The 17,778-nt window shown below is 41.6% G+C and overlaps 1 protein-coding gene across 1 annotated transcript in view; it reads right to left on the bottom strand.

Annotated features, from left to right (window-relative positions):
• Positions 1–2,795, bottom strand: part of LOC111862483 (prostaglandin E2 receptor EP4 subtype) — a 157,211-nt gene extending 154,416 nt beyond the window's left edge. The window contains exon 1 of the mRNA XM_023847950.2: positions 1,109–2,795. Coding sequence (XP_023703718.1) covers positions 1,109–1,501 — 393 coding nt within the window. The 5' untranslated portion in view covers positions 1,502–2,795. The remainder of the gene's footprint in view (positions 1–1,108) is intronic.
• Positions 2,796–17,778: the final 14,983 nt, after the last annotated feature.

Raw genomic sequence — 17,778 nt, 5'->3', positions numbered from 1 at the left:
ATGAAAACGAGCAGCTGTTTTCTGCGTGGTTGACCGTTTATTCGGTTTACCTTCGAGTCACAAGTTGGACGTACTGAGCTCTTTCGAAACGTCTGTAAATTCTACCAGGCTACACTTCATCACATTCCAGAAGACATTACTCTTCATAAATGTGTTCTTTCCCCTTCAACCTTGAAGATGTAAGCAGTATACTTATCGAAATATCAGTAAATAGTCAGTAGACTACAGGGCGTCACATCATAGAAGAGTTCCCTTAGTTTCATCTACCAATACGTGCTATATGTCCCGCCCATCTCTCATCCTTGATCATAGTAATATTGTTAAGTGAGGCTCCTCTTTATTCATTTTCCTCTGACTCCTGTTATTCCTCTAATTTCAATATTCTCCTCAAAAGTCGTTAATCTCTGCGGTTATCTTAGAGTGAGAGCCCAAGTTTAACACCCATATGAGGTTGATGGCTCTGTTGGCCTAACACCCTCAAGACTGAATAGGAGCACAGTGCTAAATTTCTGATTTTCCGACTGCCTGTTGTTCTTTGGCTCTGAAAGGATATGTGAGCCCTTCTAGAAATTCTCACACCTGGTGGCCAGCAATTTGTCGCCACCTGCCCCAAACGTCCACATGTTTGGTCGTAATGTCTTGGCTCTATGTTTCACTTAATGCCACTCTCAGTGGCTGAGGCTACATAGCGAAGAATAGTAGAGCAATTAGCAGATAATGAGAAAAGTTGTAGCCTAATTTGGGATAATGTCCTGACATTTTCCTGGAGGGACTGAGGAAAACCAAGAATATATTAGAAGAGATCATGTCCAGCGTGAAATTCTAACCGTGCACCCCCAGAATTCAAGTTATTCAGGATAATTAACTGAGCACAATGACTTGCTCTGGGCTTCACGACCAGCGAGCTGTTCCCGGCCGAGGAAGGGAAAATTTCTCCTTATCACGACGACCAAACTCGATCATCGGCCCACTCACGTGTCCTCTTCAGTGATTAAGACATCTGGGGAAAGAATTTGACCACTCATCGTCATGTGTTACAGAGATAAATGCTTAGATATTTGCAGCATTTCCTCTGAAACCTTCGTTACATACGGCTTGATGAACTTACCTTCTGGTACAGGAAGGGGTGTGTGAGGGCGAGCCAGCGCTCTACTGCCATAACTACTGCAACGCAGCCCGAGCTCAGGCCGAACTGCCTCCAGATGACGCGCACCACACAGAACTCGAGGCTACACACCTTCTCGATTGGCAGGTAGACCTGCAGGTTCATCAGGATAAGCATTCCCAGCAGAGCAACGAGATCGTTCGAAGAGAGACACCGAAGCATAAGTACTATCTTCTTGTTCCTCATTTGCTTCTCACTTCGATATAGAATAGTCAGGGCTGCTAAGTTACCTAAAGCTCCGGTAACATACATTACCGTGAAAACCATCTGTGTCACTGCTCCCATCTTTCGAGTGCAGGAGGATACCTCCGTGCTGTTTGTAAAATTTAGCTCCATATCTCGTACAAGAATACTGACTAGAGTCTTTAAGGAGATATTCCTTTTCTGTTTTATTAGTTACCTTTATCTTTTGTTTCTTATCTTTGTTTATTGTATTTTATCCATAAATGACTTAGTCTCGAATAAAGCCGACCACGACACTATATCTTGGTGCTAATTTGCTCATTATATTTGCATTCATGTTTAATTATATCGGTCCTGTTAGAGTGTTTGTCAACTGCTAATTGATTAACAGAGCTTATAATTTTTTGTTATTCAAAGAATGAAAATTTGTAATAAGCATGGAGTCCGAGTTTAATTGAATCATCATGAAACTGACTAGAATGTATTTATAAGAATGTTTTCTGCTATTTACAATGCGTGCTTTAAATAACATATAGAATTCTGTGAAAAAAAAAAAGCTGCTTTCTGCAATGGTTCGCTATTCCGTAGCACAGAACTTATCCGTCAAAATTGTCTTCTTCAGCCTATTGTGTAACTGTGCTCTAATATGGAATTTATTTATCAAAATGATAGTCTTGCTAAGTTAAGTCATATAATTTAGCTCTCAAATTTGTTTTCACCCTGCTGTTGCTTTGTTCTGTAGTGCAGAACTGTGTGAAAACTGCTTTGAAACTGCTATTACAATCTTCTTTAGTATAGATATTACGTGTAACTATATGAAAGACCTTTAACACTGTTGTCCCATTGTTTTTTAGTATAGAGTGTAGATATATGAAAGTTTTACACTGTTCTTTAGTAAAAAACTTAGCTCTGTGAAAGTTATTTTAGAACTATTGTTGCACTTTTTAGTATAGAAATTAGCTATGCTACTGTTGAACTGTTCCTTAGTTGAGAACTTGGCTATGCGAAATTTCTTTTAACGCTTGTTGAACTGTTCTTTAGTATAGAAATCATCTAAGCAAAAATTGTTTTAACACTGTTGTCGCAGTATCCTTTAGTAAGGAGTTTAACTATGAAGAAGTACATTTAACACTGAACTTGTCTGTAGTATAATTATTAACTATGAGAATGTTATTGCTTTCACACTGCTGTTCCGCTGCTCCTCACGATGAGAGCTGTAGCACTGTTCATGTCACTTAGATATGTCCAATTGGGACTGCGTGATCTGTAAACTATACTTTAGCTTTGCACGTATGTTTTGATTTAGAATTAATATCAGTTACTTGGTAAGGACCACAAAATGATCCGGCGTGCAGCTCACAAACTTGAACGCCTAGGTCAAAGGCGAAACGTTTCGAGCGGCATTCCATGCCGCCCTGCGCCTTCACGCACGTTGTAGCCAAGCCAAGACTGCCACCCGCTTTGTTGTGTGTTCACAGCGCATGGATCAGAGCTGCAGCGAAAGGACACCCCCCTTGCGCAGAAGCTGTTGCGCAGACATTCCCTTAACAACTACGTGAAGACAGTAGAGGGATGAAAGGAATTTTATGGATGCGTTTCGAAACAACTCCATTGCTGCACGTTATGAACACACAATTCTTCAGTAGCTGTTACTCTAATACAGAAATTGTACCGGATAGTTTTTCTCATTAGTATTCGGTGGACCCAGGTTTGAATCATGGGAGCGAGACCTGATATTGTAACTGAAGTGTTTCGTGGCTTTTCTTAGTCCGTAAATATCTCAGCAAGTCAACAAGGGTGCCTGTGATACTAACAAATCTAACGTCCATACTTCGTAACCAGTATCGGGTCGCAGATGATGTGATAGTGTGTGTCAGCTGTCGCTCTCATCAGAGGGCAGTGATATGGGGTAATGGTTTAATTAGGATACTTGTGGAAAGTCGAAGAAAGCCGTGTTCTTATAACGCATTGCCCACCACGAATATCACAAGAAATTACCCGACATGAACTCCAGGCTCCTCGGTGAGAAGCCATTGTCTAAGGTCTAAGCTACGGCACAAGTTTACCTTTAATACTATCAGTCAAAAGAAATGAATGGCAGGAACGGAAATCTTCAAGTTGAAACACGCATTTTCTTAATGAAAGCGGAATTTCTTCTTGTGGAGTAAAATGTTGCCAGTCGCCAAATCATGTATTATTTTCTTGAGATGCTAATTCTTCTTTCCACTGTTCTTTTAACGTTCTAACAATGTAACTAGTCCGAGACGAACGAGAATTTCAATTCTCACTTAAACTACTACTACTTTTTTTTTTTGCCTTGGCGCTACAGCCCCAGTGGGCCTAGGCCTACCTCCATGATCTTCTCCGTTCGATTTTTCTAGATCTTAGACATTCGGTAGGACTCCTTGGGCGGCTGATCAGTTCGCTGCAAGGCCTCTCTACCTGTACACAAACACAGAAAAACGCACACACAAACTAAACATCCATGCCCTGAGCGGGATTCGAACCCACGATCCCGGCTTCCGAGCGAGCGAAGACAGTGCATGCCTTAGACAGCTCGACTACCGTGACCGGCAAACTACTACTTCTACTACTACGGGAACTAATTTCTGAGACTACTCCAACCTGTGTGTCCGAGCATCTGGTGTCTTTGAGCACATTGTTGTCGCACTCATATCGCTATTTACACTAACGCACACTTGGACTACACTAATTCAAACGGCTTGAGTCTCTTGAGCCTTCTCACTGTCCTCTTGTTGTCAAGATGCTGTATCGCTTCCACGTTGCTGCGGTGGTGAAGCCAATCTTCGAGCTTCTTAGATATTCTTTTCATTTCGGCAGTGACCATCCTAATGCCTAGATCCCTGTGGATGTCACTATTACGGGCATACCAAGGGACATTTACTATTCCTCTCAGCACTTTGTTCTGAAATTTCTGTATCCTTTGAATGCTACTCTTACTGGCACATCCCCACAGTTGAATTCCATAGGTCCAGACCGGTTTTATGACCTTGTTTTGTACTACTATTATGTTTTGTATTGATAACTGGGACGTCCTACCCAAGAGCCACTTCGCTTTCCTGTATTTAATCTTTCCACTGGTACACATATTATGTCTATCGTTCGTCGGTTTAAGGAGAAATAATAAGTAACTAATTTTATGGAGAAGTTCCAGGTGTGCAGCCACTCAAGAACTTCCCAACAATTTACGGAAACGGAAGGTTCATTGCCGTGTTTACAAGAGCCTTCCACTGGTCTCTATCCTTAGCCAGATCTATCCAGTCTATATCCCCCTAACCATCTCTGTAAGATCCATTTAGGATTATCCACCCACCTACGCCTTGGCCTTCCCAATGATCTCTTTCTTTCTGACTTTCCTACAATTATTCTATATGCATTCCTCTTCTCCCCCATTCGTGCTAGATGCCCTGTCCATCACATCCTCTTTGACTTGGGCCTTCTAATTATGTATGGGGAAGAGAACAAGTTATGAAGCTCCTCATTAAGTAGCATTCTCCTACGTCTTGTCACTTCATTTTCCATCGTTCCAAAATATTCCCAGCACCACACTATTCTCAAAATATCCTCAATCTATGTTCCTGTCTTAAAGTCAGAGGCAAAGTTTCACACCCATACAAAACCACAAACAAAATTTTGCTTTCGTATATTCTAATTTTTATGTTTTTAGACAGCAGAAGGGAACACATAAGGTTCAGGACTGAACGGTAGCAAACATTTCCCGTATTCAGTCTCCTCTTATTACCTGCTGAATACAATTTCGATTTGTTACTGTCATTCCAAAAATCTGAATTGTGTCACATTTTCAAAACATCTGTTACCTATTTTTATGTCACGATTTTGCCCTGCGTTTTAATTAACGAGACAGCAACATATACTTATGTAAGATTTGAGGTTTTCACTGAGGTGACTATGAAGAAAGTAGTCTTCTGGGATGTGGCACTGTGTAGATGTGGTGTTAACAGACGTTTCGGAGGAACGTATCGCCTCCATCTTCAGGGTAGAAGGAGAAATAAGAAAATCCGCAAGCGAAGAGACAGTGAGATCAGGTGCAAACAGACCTCCGAAACGTCGGTTAACACCACATCTACATGGTGCCACATTCCAGAAGACTGGTTTCTTCAACATATACTTAGTTTTCTCTGTGTTTACTTCTAGACCAAAATCCTTACCTGCGTCAATTAAAGTGTTTGTGTATTTCTTTATGGTATCTACATTATCACCCAGTAGATTCACATCATCGGCATAGACCAACAGCTGATGTGTCCTGTTTAATTTCAGTCCCACCTGGCTTCACTGGACCTTCCTAATTGCATATTGTAAGGCAAAGTTGAAAAGGAGTGGCGATATAGCATCTCCTTGTTTTAGACCATTCTGGATAGGAAATTTATCAGACAACTGTTTATCTACATGGACTTTACTATACGTTTCGTTTAAACACATTTTAATCAATTGAACTAGTTTCATGGTTATCCAAAACTCTATCAGAATATTGTACAATACTTCCCTCCTAACTTAATCGTAGGTTTTCTTGAAGTTTATGAATAGCTGATGTACTGTCTCATTGTACTCCCATTTTTTCTCCAATATCTGACGAATACAAAAGATCTGATCTGTAGTTGATCTGTTATATCGAAACCCACACTGATGATCCCCAATAATTTCATCTATATGAGGATTTAACCTTGAGGGAAGAATATTGGACAAAATTTTGTATGAAGTTGATAAGAGTGATATCCCCCGATAATTACTACAGTCAGTGTTATCGTCCTTCTTGTGAACTCGTACAATAATAGATTCTTTCCACTGATCAGGCAATTTTTCCTTAATCCAAATTGAAGTAATTAGCTTATAGGTCTTGGAATGAAATATGTCACCTCTTGCTTGAATCCGTCCTGTCTGAATTTTATCACTTGTTGGCGATTTATACCGTTTCAAATATGTAAGAAAAATTTTAGCATCTAAATGACGGAGATCATTTGTTAATGGTTGGGCTGTATGCAACGAACACGTACATTCAGAAACTAAGAGAAGTAGTTCCTCCACCTATTCAAAATGTTGTGGGAATCTGCAAGCAGATCACCATTCTCATCTTTCACTTAATTACTTCTGGGTTGGTAACCTCTCCTAAATTCATTTATTCCTCTATACAGGTCTCTGTTCTTGTTCTTATTGTTCTTTGGAAGACCATAAATTTTGTATTTCAGATATTCCTTCTTTTATTCCTGATATTCCTGCTGGTTTCGCGTCTTATATTGTTCAGATTTCCCTTGGACCCTGTAACCACTGCAATTTGTCTTGTTTCCTTCGATAGATTAATTCTGAGCATCCTTCATCAAACCCTGGCTTATGCTTCTTCAATTCATAATAACATAGGCTCACTTCGGCTGAAATTTTGATATTATCTCTAATGCTTTCCCAAGTTGTACCAATATACAACTCAGCGTGGAAGTTTTCCAAAGCTGCGTACCTATTTGGGATTTCAACAAAATACTGCTCTTTACCCTCTACCTCGTTTAATTTCCTGAGATTGAATTTCTCTATATGAAATCTGTGTGTTGATTGCTCACTGCCAGTCTTTCCCTAAATATTACTACCACCAGGTAGTTGTCAGTATCACAATTTGCTATCCTGAACAATCGAACATAGGATACACTTTAATACTGTCTCATGGATATCAGAATGTTATCAATCTTTTGTGAGTTTTTTTATGAGGAGATATCCAAACAAATTTATGAATTTTACATTGTAGAAACTTCGTACTTTTAACATATTTTTTGGTGTGGCAAGAGTTGTTACTCTATCTTCATTATCATTACTAATTTCGTGCGAACTCTTATTCCCAGTTGTTAGTTTGAAAATGACTTCCCTACCTACTTGAGCATTAAAATCTCACAACAAAATTTTCGTAACTAAATAACTAAATAAAATGTTTTAAATATCTGTTTATGCCTTCCAGAAAACAGATATCCATTATAAAGATTGGTGGTGTAATTAATAATAATTCGAAAAGATTCGGAACATTGCGGACACAAACAAACTCCGTGATTTTACTCCGCCAGCGAACTATACCGACCGAGCGACCGCCGCTTGTCGGAGAAGTTAGTGCCAATTTTAGAGGATTGATGGTGTCGCGTGATCAGCTCAACGAATCCCCACGGCTGTTAATTTCGGTTTCCTAGACCGGGGCCGCTACTTGTCCATTCAAATAGCTCCTCAATTATCCACACGAGGCTGAGGGGACCCCGTTCCAGACCCATTATTTCTAAAAGAACCGGTATCGTGGGGAATCGAACCCAGATCTCTGGAACTGTAGACAGGATCTCTGACTACTAAACCAGGGAGGCGGTCACATTCAACAAACTATGCTAATGTACCTCAGCGGCAATGGCTGGGGGGAAGCGCCCACTTTCCGAATTGAAGTCAGGAGTGAGATCTTGTGTCTCACGCCGGTAAATATGAAGATTACTTTTTCTGACATGTGACACAATGTAACGAGCACATCGTTACTAATGATTGATAGGAACGAACTGTCTCCATCTTCAGAGTAAAGGAAATTCTTCTATCCTGATTATGGATGGAGCACTTCTTTCCAAAGTGTTGGAACGATCCACTAGAACAAGAACGTCGCAGCTTCCCATTTCTAGAATATTATTTTTTTCCATGAATCTACCTTGAGTTACAAAATTAATCGGTCCAGTGTCTAAATTTTCTGACTTCTATTTCGGAGATATTCGGTTCTAATCTCGGCCGGGACATTGATTATCTTGACTTGGTTTTGCATATTTGTACTCCGTGCTTCCATCCATATATAGGAATAGCCTCTCATACTTGTATGTATTGTGCCGCGATTGCTTTCTTCCGCGTCCTTTGCAAATCATTCGCTACGTAATATCATTCAACCTTATGTAGGCAGAGCTGCTGACAGTGTGGTCACTGAGCCCTAAATAATTATGACGCTAATAAATTCCCTGAAATGTTTCTATGGATCTACCAGAATACACAGCGTCACATTATGAGAGGCGCTTTGCCGCCTGAATGGACTTGCTCGGTCACAAAAGAGGAAGCAAAAGGGAACGTGAAAATGTAAGGCGGAAAAGAGAGACAGAAGACATGAAGGAAGGAGAAAAAGCAAGAAAAATCACGGAGTATGTATAGCCTTACCTCCGTGCAGTTTCTTTCAAAAGTACCCGACGCATCATTCAGCAGCACATGCAGGCTACGTACTATATCCGTTCCCAAATTACAGACGCCATGCTCCAGAATATCACATTTGGAAACATGGATTTCTTTCGTGGCTCGTCCTAGTCAATCCACGAAATATCGATTTAGTACCAGAAAATATGTCACGGGCACTTCGTTCCACAGCCCTCCCGAATTAACAATACTATTACAGTTCATCATTCAATACAAAACTGCGTTTGTTTCTGATACAGTGTAGCTAGAGAGCCAGTGTGTATATGATTGCTTTGGAGGTTTCCAAACGCAAACGCTAAGAATCATTACTACTGTATGCAAGAACGTACTGTCGTTTGAAACTGATTGTTGAAAGTAAACTGCAATTTATTTACAGAAACTATTGTGAAGAAACGCTTTATTTGGGAGACAAGTCTTTGAAACTAAAAGAGTTATTTTGAAATACAAAGAAAAATAATAAGTACATAAGTATTTTCCTTCCAATTACATGTAATTTATATTAATGGAAAAGGTTTCCAAAACTGCAACATCTGACTTTCAAGCGACTCAGACTTGTGTCTCAGGAAAAGGGGATCTGAATATGAGACCTATATTTTTTGGGAAATAGCCTCGAAAATTAATTTATTCTTGACAAGCATGAGAACACAGTATTAGAAATACTTATACTTTGGATGTTCTATGTGTTGGGAACACACCGCGAGTACTGAGCCCCTAAACATTAAAGAGTACAGCTTTAGGACTTCAAGTAATGGACTTACGCCAGTCTTTTTGATCATAATAAATGTTCTTCATCTTCACTGAAATTCTGGGAATGAATGGAAAATCCACTTAATTCTGAATCTTTTTCATTATCAGAAAGATCCTTGTTTTCGATTCTGTTGTAACGTTGCCTCTGCTTTCTTTTAGTAAAGTCCTGTTTTCTAGCCACAGGTGTAGCATTTCCGTCTAATTCTCTGCGGAAATCAAACCGATTTTATTTTAAGTGTTGTTAACGCCGTTCTCACCTCTTGGTGTGGCCGCCACGTTGATGTTATTTACGGAGAGATTTCAAAATATGTAGTTGCTGTGGCATTAAATTGCCTGATATTCAAGCATAGTATTAGAGAAACCAGACAAGGTATCTAGAAGAACTGTAATTTTACTCACAGACAGCTCTTTGCGTTCTTATTCAGATAAAACCTTACATAACGAGTAACTTCGTAATTTGTAATTTAACGTAATGAGACAGGCGGGAAATGTAAGCTTATCCACATAGATTAGGCAAGAAACCATCCAAACTTTACAAGGGAAAATCACAAGGAGGCATGAGACTTACTTCGGAAGATAATTCAATGGTTTCTTAGGAGTTTTGAGGTATTCACGGCGATGACTATGAAGAAAGTCGTCTTCTGGGTTTAGGCGTCGTGTATTCTTCGTTTTAGACGACGTTTCGGAGGAACGTAACGCCTCCATCTTCAGAGCAGTTGAATGGTTTGGAATACAGAGAGCTCTCCGAAACGTAGGCTAAAACGAAAAATAAACGGCGCCTAAACCCAGAAGACGACTTTCTTCATTGTAATACATTTTGTCTATAAAAATGTGGAATTACTTCAGCAACTAAGTAACTATCAGCTTTTCAAGAAAGACTTTGAATTTTAGAATCTGCAGGCTCAGAATTACGAATTTACCATTATTCAAATCTCCTTGATTCCATCCACTCCTTATTGACTAACAGTTGCTCCTGATATACAAGAAAATTAATGCGGAAACACTTTGGCATAATTGAGGAATAAGAAAAACTTCCAATCATCGGAACGGCGCAAGAGTAACAAACTTTGATTCACTACAAGAAATTCATTCAATTTAACCCAACGTGATGCATGAGATCGTATTTTTCAAAGATGTGCACAGCCTTGGTCTGCCGCATGTCCTGAACAGGAGCTATGATCCACGCCGAGAGAAGAATGTCCGTCACTGCGCTGTCTGCAGCACACGGTATGAATCTCGGTGCTATTCTGACAGATCTCCTTTTGTGGTGCTCCCTTGACGTACCCCACGGCCACCTCTTTCCAAATTTGATGCCAGGGCTGTTTACGATCTTCCCATCTCAGCTGCTGATATTTTCAGTAGAAGAAGCATCCTTGAGTAAGAGAGTTATCAATAAATTAATTTGTGCGTTGCGTTATCTCACATGATTATAATACTCAAAGCATAAAGTGAGTGTACAAATGCTGTGTAATATCCGTCAATCTGTATATTTCATCACCAAACCTCTTACAAGATTTGGAACGAATTTGGTTTTGTAACCCAGGAGAGACGAAGTAACCTAATTGTATAGTCCGGATCCTCACAATTTCACATAAAGTTGATGACGAAATAGGGGAGGTTGAGGTCGAAGGGACATGGAGGAAAATAAGAAATTCGTACAAATAATAGTCGGAAATTCTGAATACTTTGAAAACTTCGGTGGAGATGAAAGAAAATAGGGCATACTAAAGTACTTGAGCTTAAATAAGGTAAGCAGGATTTGCGATTGTGGACTGGATCACTTTGGCTCAGCATACGGTCAAATACCGGGATATTGTAAATATTGATAAATTCCAGAATCAGTAAAATACGGAGAATTTCTTGCCTGGGTGAGTCAAGCTTCCAAAATTGCTCTCTTTTGTTAATCTATTGTAACGCTGCATATATAACTTAGAGTTGTCGAGCGAATGTAATCATATGTATTTTTTAGCAGCTCAAACGGCATCAAGTGCCTGAAGACAGTGTTCTTTACACTTATCGCCTTGAGAAACTTAGATCTCACATAACGAAAGCATGTGGTGAAGTTATTTAAAAAAAGATTCGAGACCCTTCTACTTAAGATATGCGAGCTGCTAAGATCACTGTTCCTCCTACTCACAAGGGCAATTGCACGGTTCCTGTATTTACGTGTATAATCTATATATCAGACCACATGGGGCAGTGTCACACTTTATAGTAACCGCATTGAGAACCTCACATCTCGCAGCTTAATCCTTGTCTACACCGGAACATTCTACATGGAACTAAATATACAAGCACACGTATACACAGTACCAATGCCATTTTTTTGGCGATACGCAACGGCATGGCGTACCGGCAAATTTATTGCCGTGACGTGTTAGATACAAGGTGGTTCAAATATGACTGGGACTGATTTAAAAAAACATAATTGCCAAACATTTACTTGCACATGTCAGTCTTCAACGTGCTCCCCTCCGGAGTCAACACAAATTTTCCAACGTTCTGGAAGCATCCTGATGCCCTTTTCAAAAAAGGCTTGTGGTTTGCGGCGTATCGATTCCCGAACAGTCTGGGTGACGGTGTCGTTGTCCACAAACCGCATGCCTTGCAAGTCTGATTTGAGCCTTCCGAACAGGAAGAAATCACTTGGAATCAAATCGGGACTGTACGGCGGATGTGTCAGAAGGTTCCATTTCAGTTTCCGGAGGGTTTCCACTGTTGGTTTGGCCGTATGGGGGCGTGAAGTTTCTTGAAGAAAGGCTACTCGCTTTCCACCTTTCATCCGCTTTTATCGGATCTTTTCCTTCGCGTCTGTTGCCTGGAGGTCTACGTAATAAACTGCATTGACTGTTCTGGCGTCTGTCAGAAAGTCTACATGGATAACACCCTGTCAGTCCCAGAAGAACGCTGCCATCACTTTTCCTGCCCAACGGCTCCTCCGCGTTCTCTTGGGTTTGGGAGAACTGGTATGCCGCCACTCGCATGATGACTCCTGTGACTCAGGAATGATATAATGCACCCATGTTTCATCAGTGGTCACTATAGACTTAAAAAATGCATCACCTTCGTCTTCAATCTGCTGTAGGAGACGACTGGAAGCTTGCATGAGCACCATTTCTTCACGTCCGTCAAACTGCCTGGTACCCACAGTGCATTTACCTTGCGATAGTGTAGGTGGTATTTCACGGTGTCTTCTGCATACCAACACTGATGGACAAATTTGCTCCAAGTTCCTTGATAGTAATTCGCCTATTCTCACGAATAAGCTCATCTGCACGATCAATATTTGGCTCGGTGACGAATGTTCGCGGCCAACGATCATGCGGTTCATTCTCCACGCGCTCTCTGCCCTCTCTGAAGCACCTACACCACTCAAACACACCGGTCCATGAGAGACACTCTTCCCCATACTGTTGCTGAAGTCTGTGGTGAATTTCAGAGGACGGGACGTTTTCTCCAACGAGAAATTTGATCACAATGCGTTGTTCCACCTTCCGCGGTACCTTCTGTAAGCTCCTCACTCTAGCAACTTCAAGACAGGACTGAACAGGTTCTAACCCGAACAGGAGGGAGGGTGGAGGTTGTGGTTTTACTCTCTCAAGGTCGCACAGCTGCTGCGCAGTGCGGCTTCTTTGCACACAAGTCAGTCCCGGTCATATTTGATCCACCTTGGTGGAGAGGGGTCTACCACCGTCGTCATTAGAAAAATTGTGATCATAAGGAAACAGAAGTGCATAAGGCTGCTATAAAACTGATTGAAGAAGCTGAGAATGAGGCCATTGAAAATCTGTGTTAAGAGTGTAATGCTAACGCGATTCATGTAACAGGCCGTGTAGACCCATAGGGTTATGAGAAGTCGAGGCTCCCACATCTCCTAGAAGAGGTATGTCCAACTTCAAACAGGTCTTGATAGATATTTTGTGTCAAAACTGCCAGTTATCTACCACCCCCTCCTATCATCGTATCTCGCTTTAAGCAAAAATATTGGTAAAAATAACACGACACATGATGTTTGTTGTAAGAGCAACTAGTAACAGGACTGTCTCTCTGATGTCTGTAGATTCATCCAGTTGAAGGGGAAAGCAACACAATTTGAAACATCTTTCAACAACTGTTCAGTTATATTTTCATACATCATTTCTATTCACCTCACAATGTTGTTTCTTGATAATTAAATATCTTAAATAGTAGCTATGATCTTTTTCCCATTTTGAAATCCTTCAAAAATTGTCAGCTATTTCAAGAAAACACTCTATTACAAATTAACCTTCAGTGAAAAGTTTGCATTTTTAACTATCAGATTGCTGAAGTTGAAGGATGATTTGGTTGCATTGTTACAAAGTGACCCTGGTTTCTTCATCAATTTTTGTTGAGAGGCTAATTTCGATTTAAGTTCTTTGAGCTTAAGTTTACCAATTTCACTTTTGGGTGGAAAATTAGCATCGTACGTTTGGCTATGGAGAGCATTATAATGACGTTCCAGATTACCCTTTTTGGCAAGGATACTGAGGCGTTGAATTTTCCAATATACTGAGGTAACTGTTTTATCTGACACACGCACACAGACCCTTTCGAAATTAATAAAATAACGTGGGCAGAGCACCTATTGTTCTTTTGATTACATTGAGATTGTGGGGACATCCAACATAGCACGCTGTTTCCACAGGTCTTTTAGACAACATTCACTCCTTAGTGAATAGCGCATTGCCGGACGTTTCATTCATATTTATACAAGCATGCACTGCAAATTTCCGTTCCTCATTTTAACTAGCCAATCAGCGCTCTGCTCCTCAAATGCAAGTCTCGCTCGGCCCACCGAGCATGGTATAAAAGGCGGAGCCCAAAATTCGCAAGGACAGATCAGGATCAGGAGGTCAAGATCAGGTAAGATCAGATCAGGATTTTTGATCAATTGAGGAGACGGCATTGGTGTCGAGCGATTACGTGGTTCATTACTGCTGGAGAGGAGTTGTGATCACAAGCTTACCGAAGGAGTTTCTTCGAGCTGTCTCCAGTGATTATTGAGTTGGAGTGTGTTCGTCTGCAGCTTACTATCTGTAATAGTTAGAATAGTGCGCAAGAACTACACTGTGAGTGGTGTGTCTAGTACATCGGAGGTGGGGCCGACCCGTCTGCAACGAACTATCAAGCAGGCGAAATTACGGAACCGACCTAATGCGAAACGCGGTGGACATCAATGGTGACTTCCTTTGAGAGGAACCACGAAAACTTAAGATCTAATAACCATGACTGCCAGGAGGAAATCGAACTGCTGGCCTAAGGCCTGCAAACAATAGGGCAGTTTATCCAGAGATCGCCCTCCATGAATGAAAACGGGGGAGTATGGAATAAAATCATAACAAAATCCGAGGCTGAAAGAACAGTGCTCTGTAATCATCTCGACGATAAGACTCTCTTTACAGATATGCTGCCCCTGTACGCTTCCATCCACAGGGAGATGCGAGAGTCGCTCCTACTGGAGCAAGAAGGAGAATCAGCTGAGGAATTTCGAGAACAAAGAAGGCGTAAACGGAACCCCTCAGAGGAGCAGAATAAGAAGCCAAAGCTGTCACCTAGCCCAAGGGACCCCAGGATAAAATACCAGGTTGAAGTGCCAACAAAAACTTCTTTGCGACTTTCAGGACAACAGAAATTGACGTAGCGGAGGAGACATCGGACAAAGAAGAGCAGCCATCTTGCAACAGGTCAGGTAAGCCTCCTCCCATTGTCCTAACCTCTGCAACTAACCTGATACAGTTGCAGAGGAATATCAAAGGCATTGTTAACGGCAGTTTTGAGTTCCGCAACACAAGAAGTGGGACCAGAATTGTCACAAAGGAATGGCGGACTTTTCAGCCATAAAGAAATCCCTTGAGGACAGCAATCTGGCTTACGTTTACTATTTTCCAAAATCAGAAAAACCCATTGAAGCTGTCATCCGTCACCTCCCCAAAAATACTCCAGCGGAAGATATCTCTGACGGTCTGGTGAGTCTGGGTTTTGACGTTATTATCGTCAAACAAATGACAACCAGTCGTCTGACGACTCCGGAAGGAACAAGGTCCAGCAATTTTCACCTGTTCCTAGTGACCCTCCCAAGAACCGAAAAGTCCCAGGAGCTCTTCCGGTTAACAAACCTCTGCCACATTGCCATCAGGATAGAGGCATACAAAGCGCAAAACGGGCTTACAGAATGTTACAACTGTCAATAGTTCGGCCACGTTTGGGCTAACTGCAAACAGCTCCCACGTTGTTTACGGTGCGGAGGTGGCCACTTACACAAGGAGTGCCCAGAAAAGTAGAACTCTGCCTCCATCCCAGTATGCTGCAACTGCCGATTGGCGGAGGGAGAAAAGCCACATCCCGCCAATTATCGGGGTTACAAGGATGCCAAGGAAGAACAACAGAGAAGGAAGTTTCAGAGAGCGTCCAAAACTACGGGGAGGAGTTCTCTTCAGCCATCGTCACTCCAGGTGTCTCCTTCGTGGGCGCACTCCGAGGCAGTACAGCAGAGCAGCAACAGCGCCCTCAGTAAAGCCATGTACCGGTGGCTTCAGCCACAACAAAGAAGCAGATTGTACCGGCCCCTGCACTGCAGAAAGAAACAGGTCAGTCAGTCGGGCTACTCATGTAAACGGTCATTCTCTCGACAATATGTTGAGAGTAGTGACAGTAGTGCAGCAGATTATGATAGAGGTCAGTGGTGCAGTGTCCGAGGAGAACAAAATAATGGCCATTACCATAATTGTTCTAAACGTTATGAAACAAAATGGCCACTAGAATACATAGGCCCCTCAAAGTCATAGCATTTAATGCGAACGGCATTGGGAGGCAGCTCTATGAGCTCAATAAACAGCTGCAGGACCTACACGTAGATGTGGCCCTGTTTTCAGAAACACATCTGAAACCTTATTCCAAATTACCACTTTTATAGGATCGACCGCCACTCGGGCAGAAAAGGCGGAACTACCGTTGCAGTAAGAAAAGACATTGCCCATAACCATGTAGACCTAACACCCCTTGTTTCAGTAGAAGCGACAGGGTTCTGCATACCAATTGGTAATAGCGAAGTGCTGCTTGCAGCTGTTTATAAATCTCCGGGTAAAGCCTGGATTGATCTTGACATCACTGAGCTCTTAAGCTTTAGACCTAAGAATATTTTGGCAGGTGATCTGAATGCTAAGCACCCATTTTGGAATAGCAGAGTTTCAATTCCCTCAGACATGAAACTCGTTGATTTATTTGATAAGAGTGATTTCGAAATCTCAGCGCCACAGTGCACCACTCATTATTCCCCTACGGGAAATGGTGAAGTGCCTGATATTGTTGTTCACAAAAATATCAGATGGCCTGATGTCATCGTCTCTGATATTTTGGATTCAGATCACCTACCAATAGTATTCCACATACTGGGTCACGTTAAATTAAGAATCTTTCGGAACCCTTTGAAAAATTTACAGATTAGGAACGGTTTCAAAGCCCCGCCTCTGAGTTAATATCACTTAAACTAGAAATTAATTCGGGGGTAGAAGCCGATAAAGCGGCATGCGACTTTGCAGCCTCTATTGCTTCGGCATATAGATTGTCGACAAGTAAAGTTACACCTTCGGATATAAACAACGATCTACCTGGTCTAATTCGTTTTATAAAATACAAGCAGAGGTTAAGAACATTGTGGCAAAAAAAACAGGGATCCAGAGTGAAGAACGGCAGTCAATTGGATCACCAAATCGATCAGACGAATGACCCGAAAAGGGCACTTGAACGGTGGGAAACTAAAATATGTAACGCTGAATTCACACCTCAGGGTATATGGCCCATTGCGAAATCTCACTTAAAGAGAGACGGACCAAGGGCACCAACTGCTATTCATAGTTCTTCTGCCCTTAAATTTCACACTTCTGATAAAGCCAACGAAATTGCCGACTGTTTGGAAATACACTTCACCCCGCATGATCTGTGCTATTATAACCATGAACGGCGGGTGGAGGCTAGAGTACAAGCTCTGCTAGAGACCGTAGACGAAAACCCCCCTCAAAGGAACAGGTCATGTGACGTACAGAAATTAATAAATTCTCTGAAATAAAAAAGGGCATGTGGAATTGACGGCATCCCAAATGAATGCCTCAGGCACCTTCCAAAGCGACCACTGGTTCATCCAACCCATTTATTTAATCATTACTTTCGGCTCTCTCGTTTGCCAAGTACTTGGAAGGAAGCAAAGTAATAACTTTACCCAACCCCAGTAAAGACCCGAAATTCCCTCAAAATTTAGGTCCAATCAGCCTCCTGTCCACGACAGGAAAATTATTCGGAAAAGCAATTTTGCTTTTCCTCCAAAGACATATTGAAGAAAGGGGCCTGCTCAACGCAAGCCAGTTTGGTTTTCGTGCACGTCACAGCACGACATTGAAATGTATGAGGCTGACGGACCACGTGACCCTTAATTTCAACAATAAAATGTCTAC

The sequence above is a fragment of the Cryptotermes secundus genome, unplaced genomic scaffold (genome assembly GCF_002891405.2).
Source record: "Cryptotermes secundus unplaced genomic scaffold, Csec_1.0 scaffold758, whole genome shotgun sequence".
NCBI lineage: Eukaryota > Metazoa > Arthropoda > Insecta > Blattodea > Kalotermitidae > Cryptotermes > Cryptotermes secundus.
Note: the sequence above shows the minus strand (reverse complement) of the source record. Positions and strands in the feature narration are given on the sequence as shown.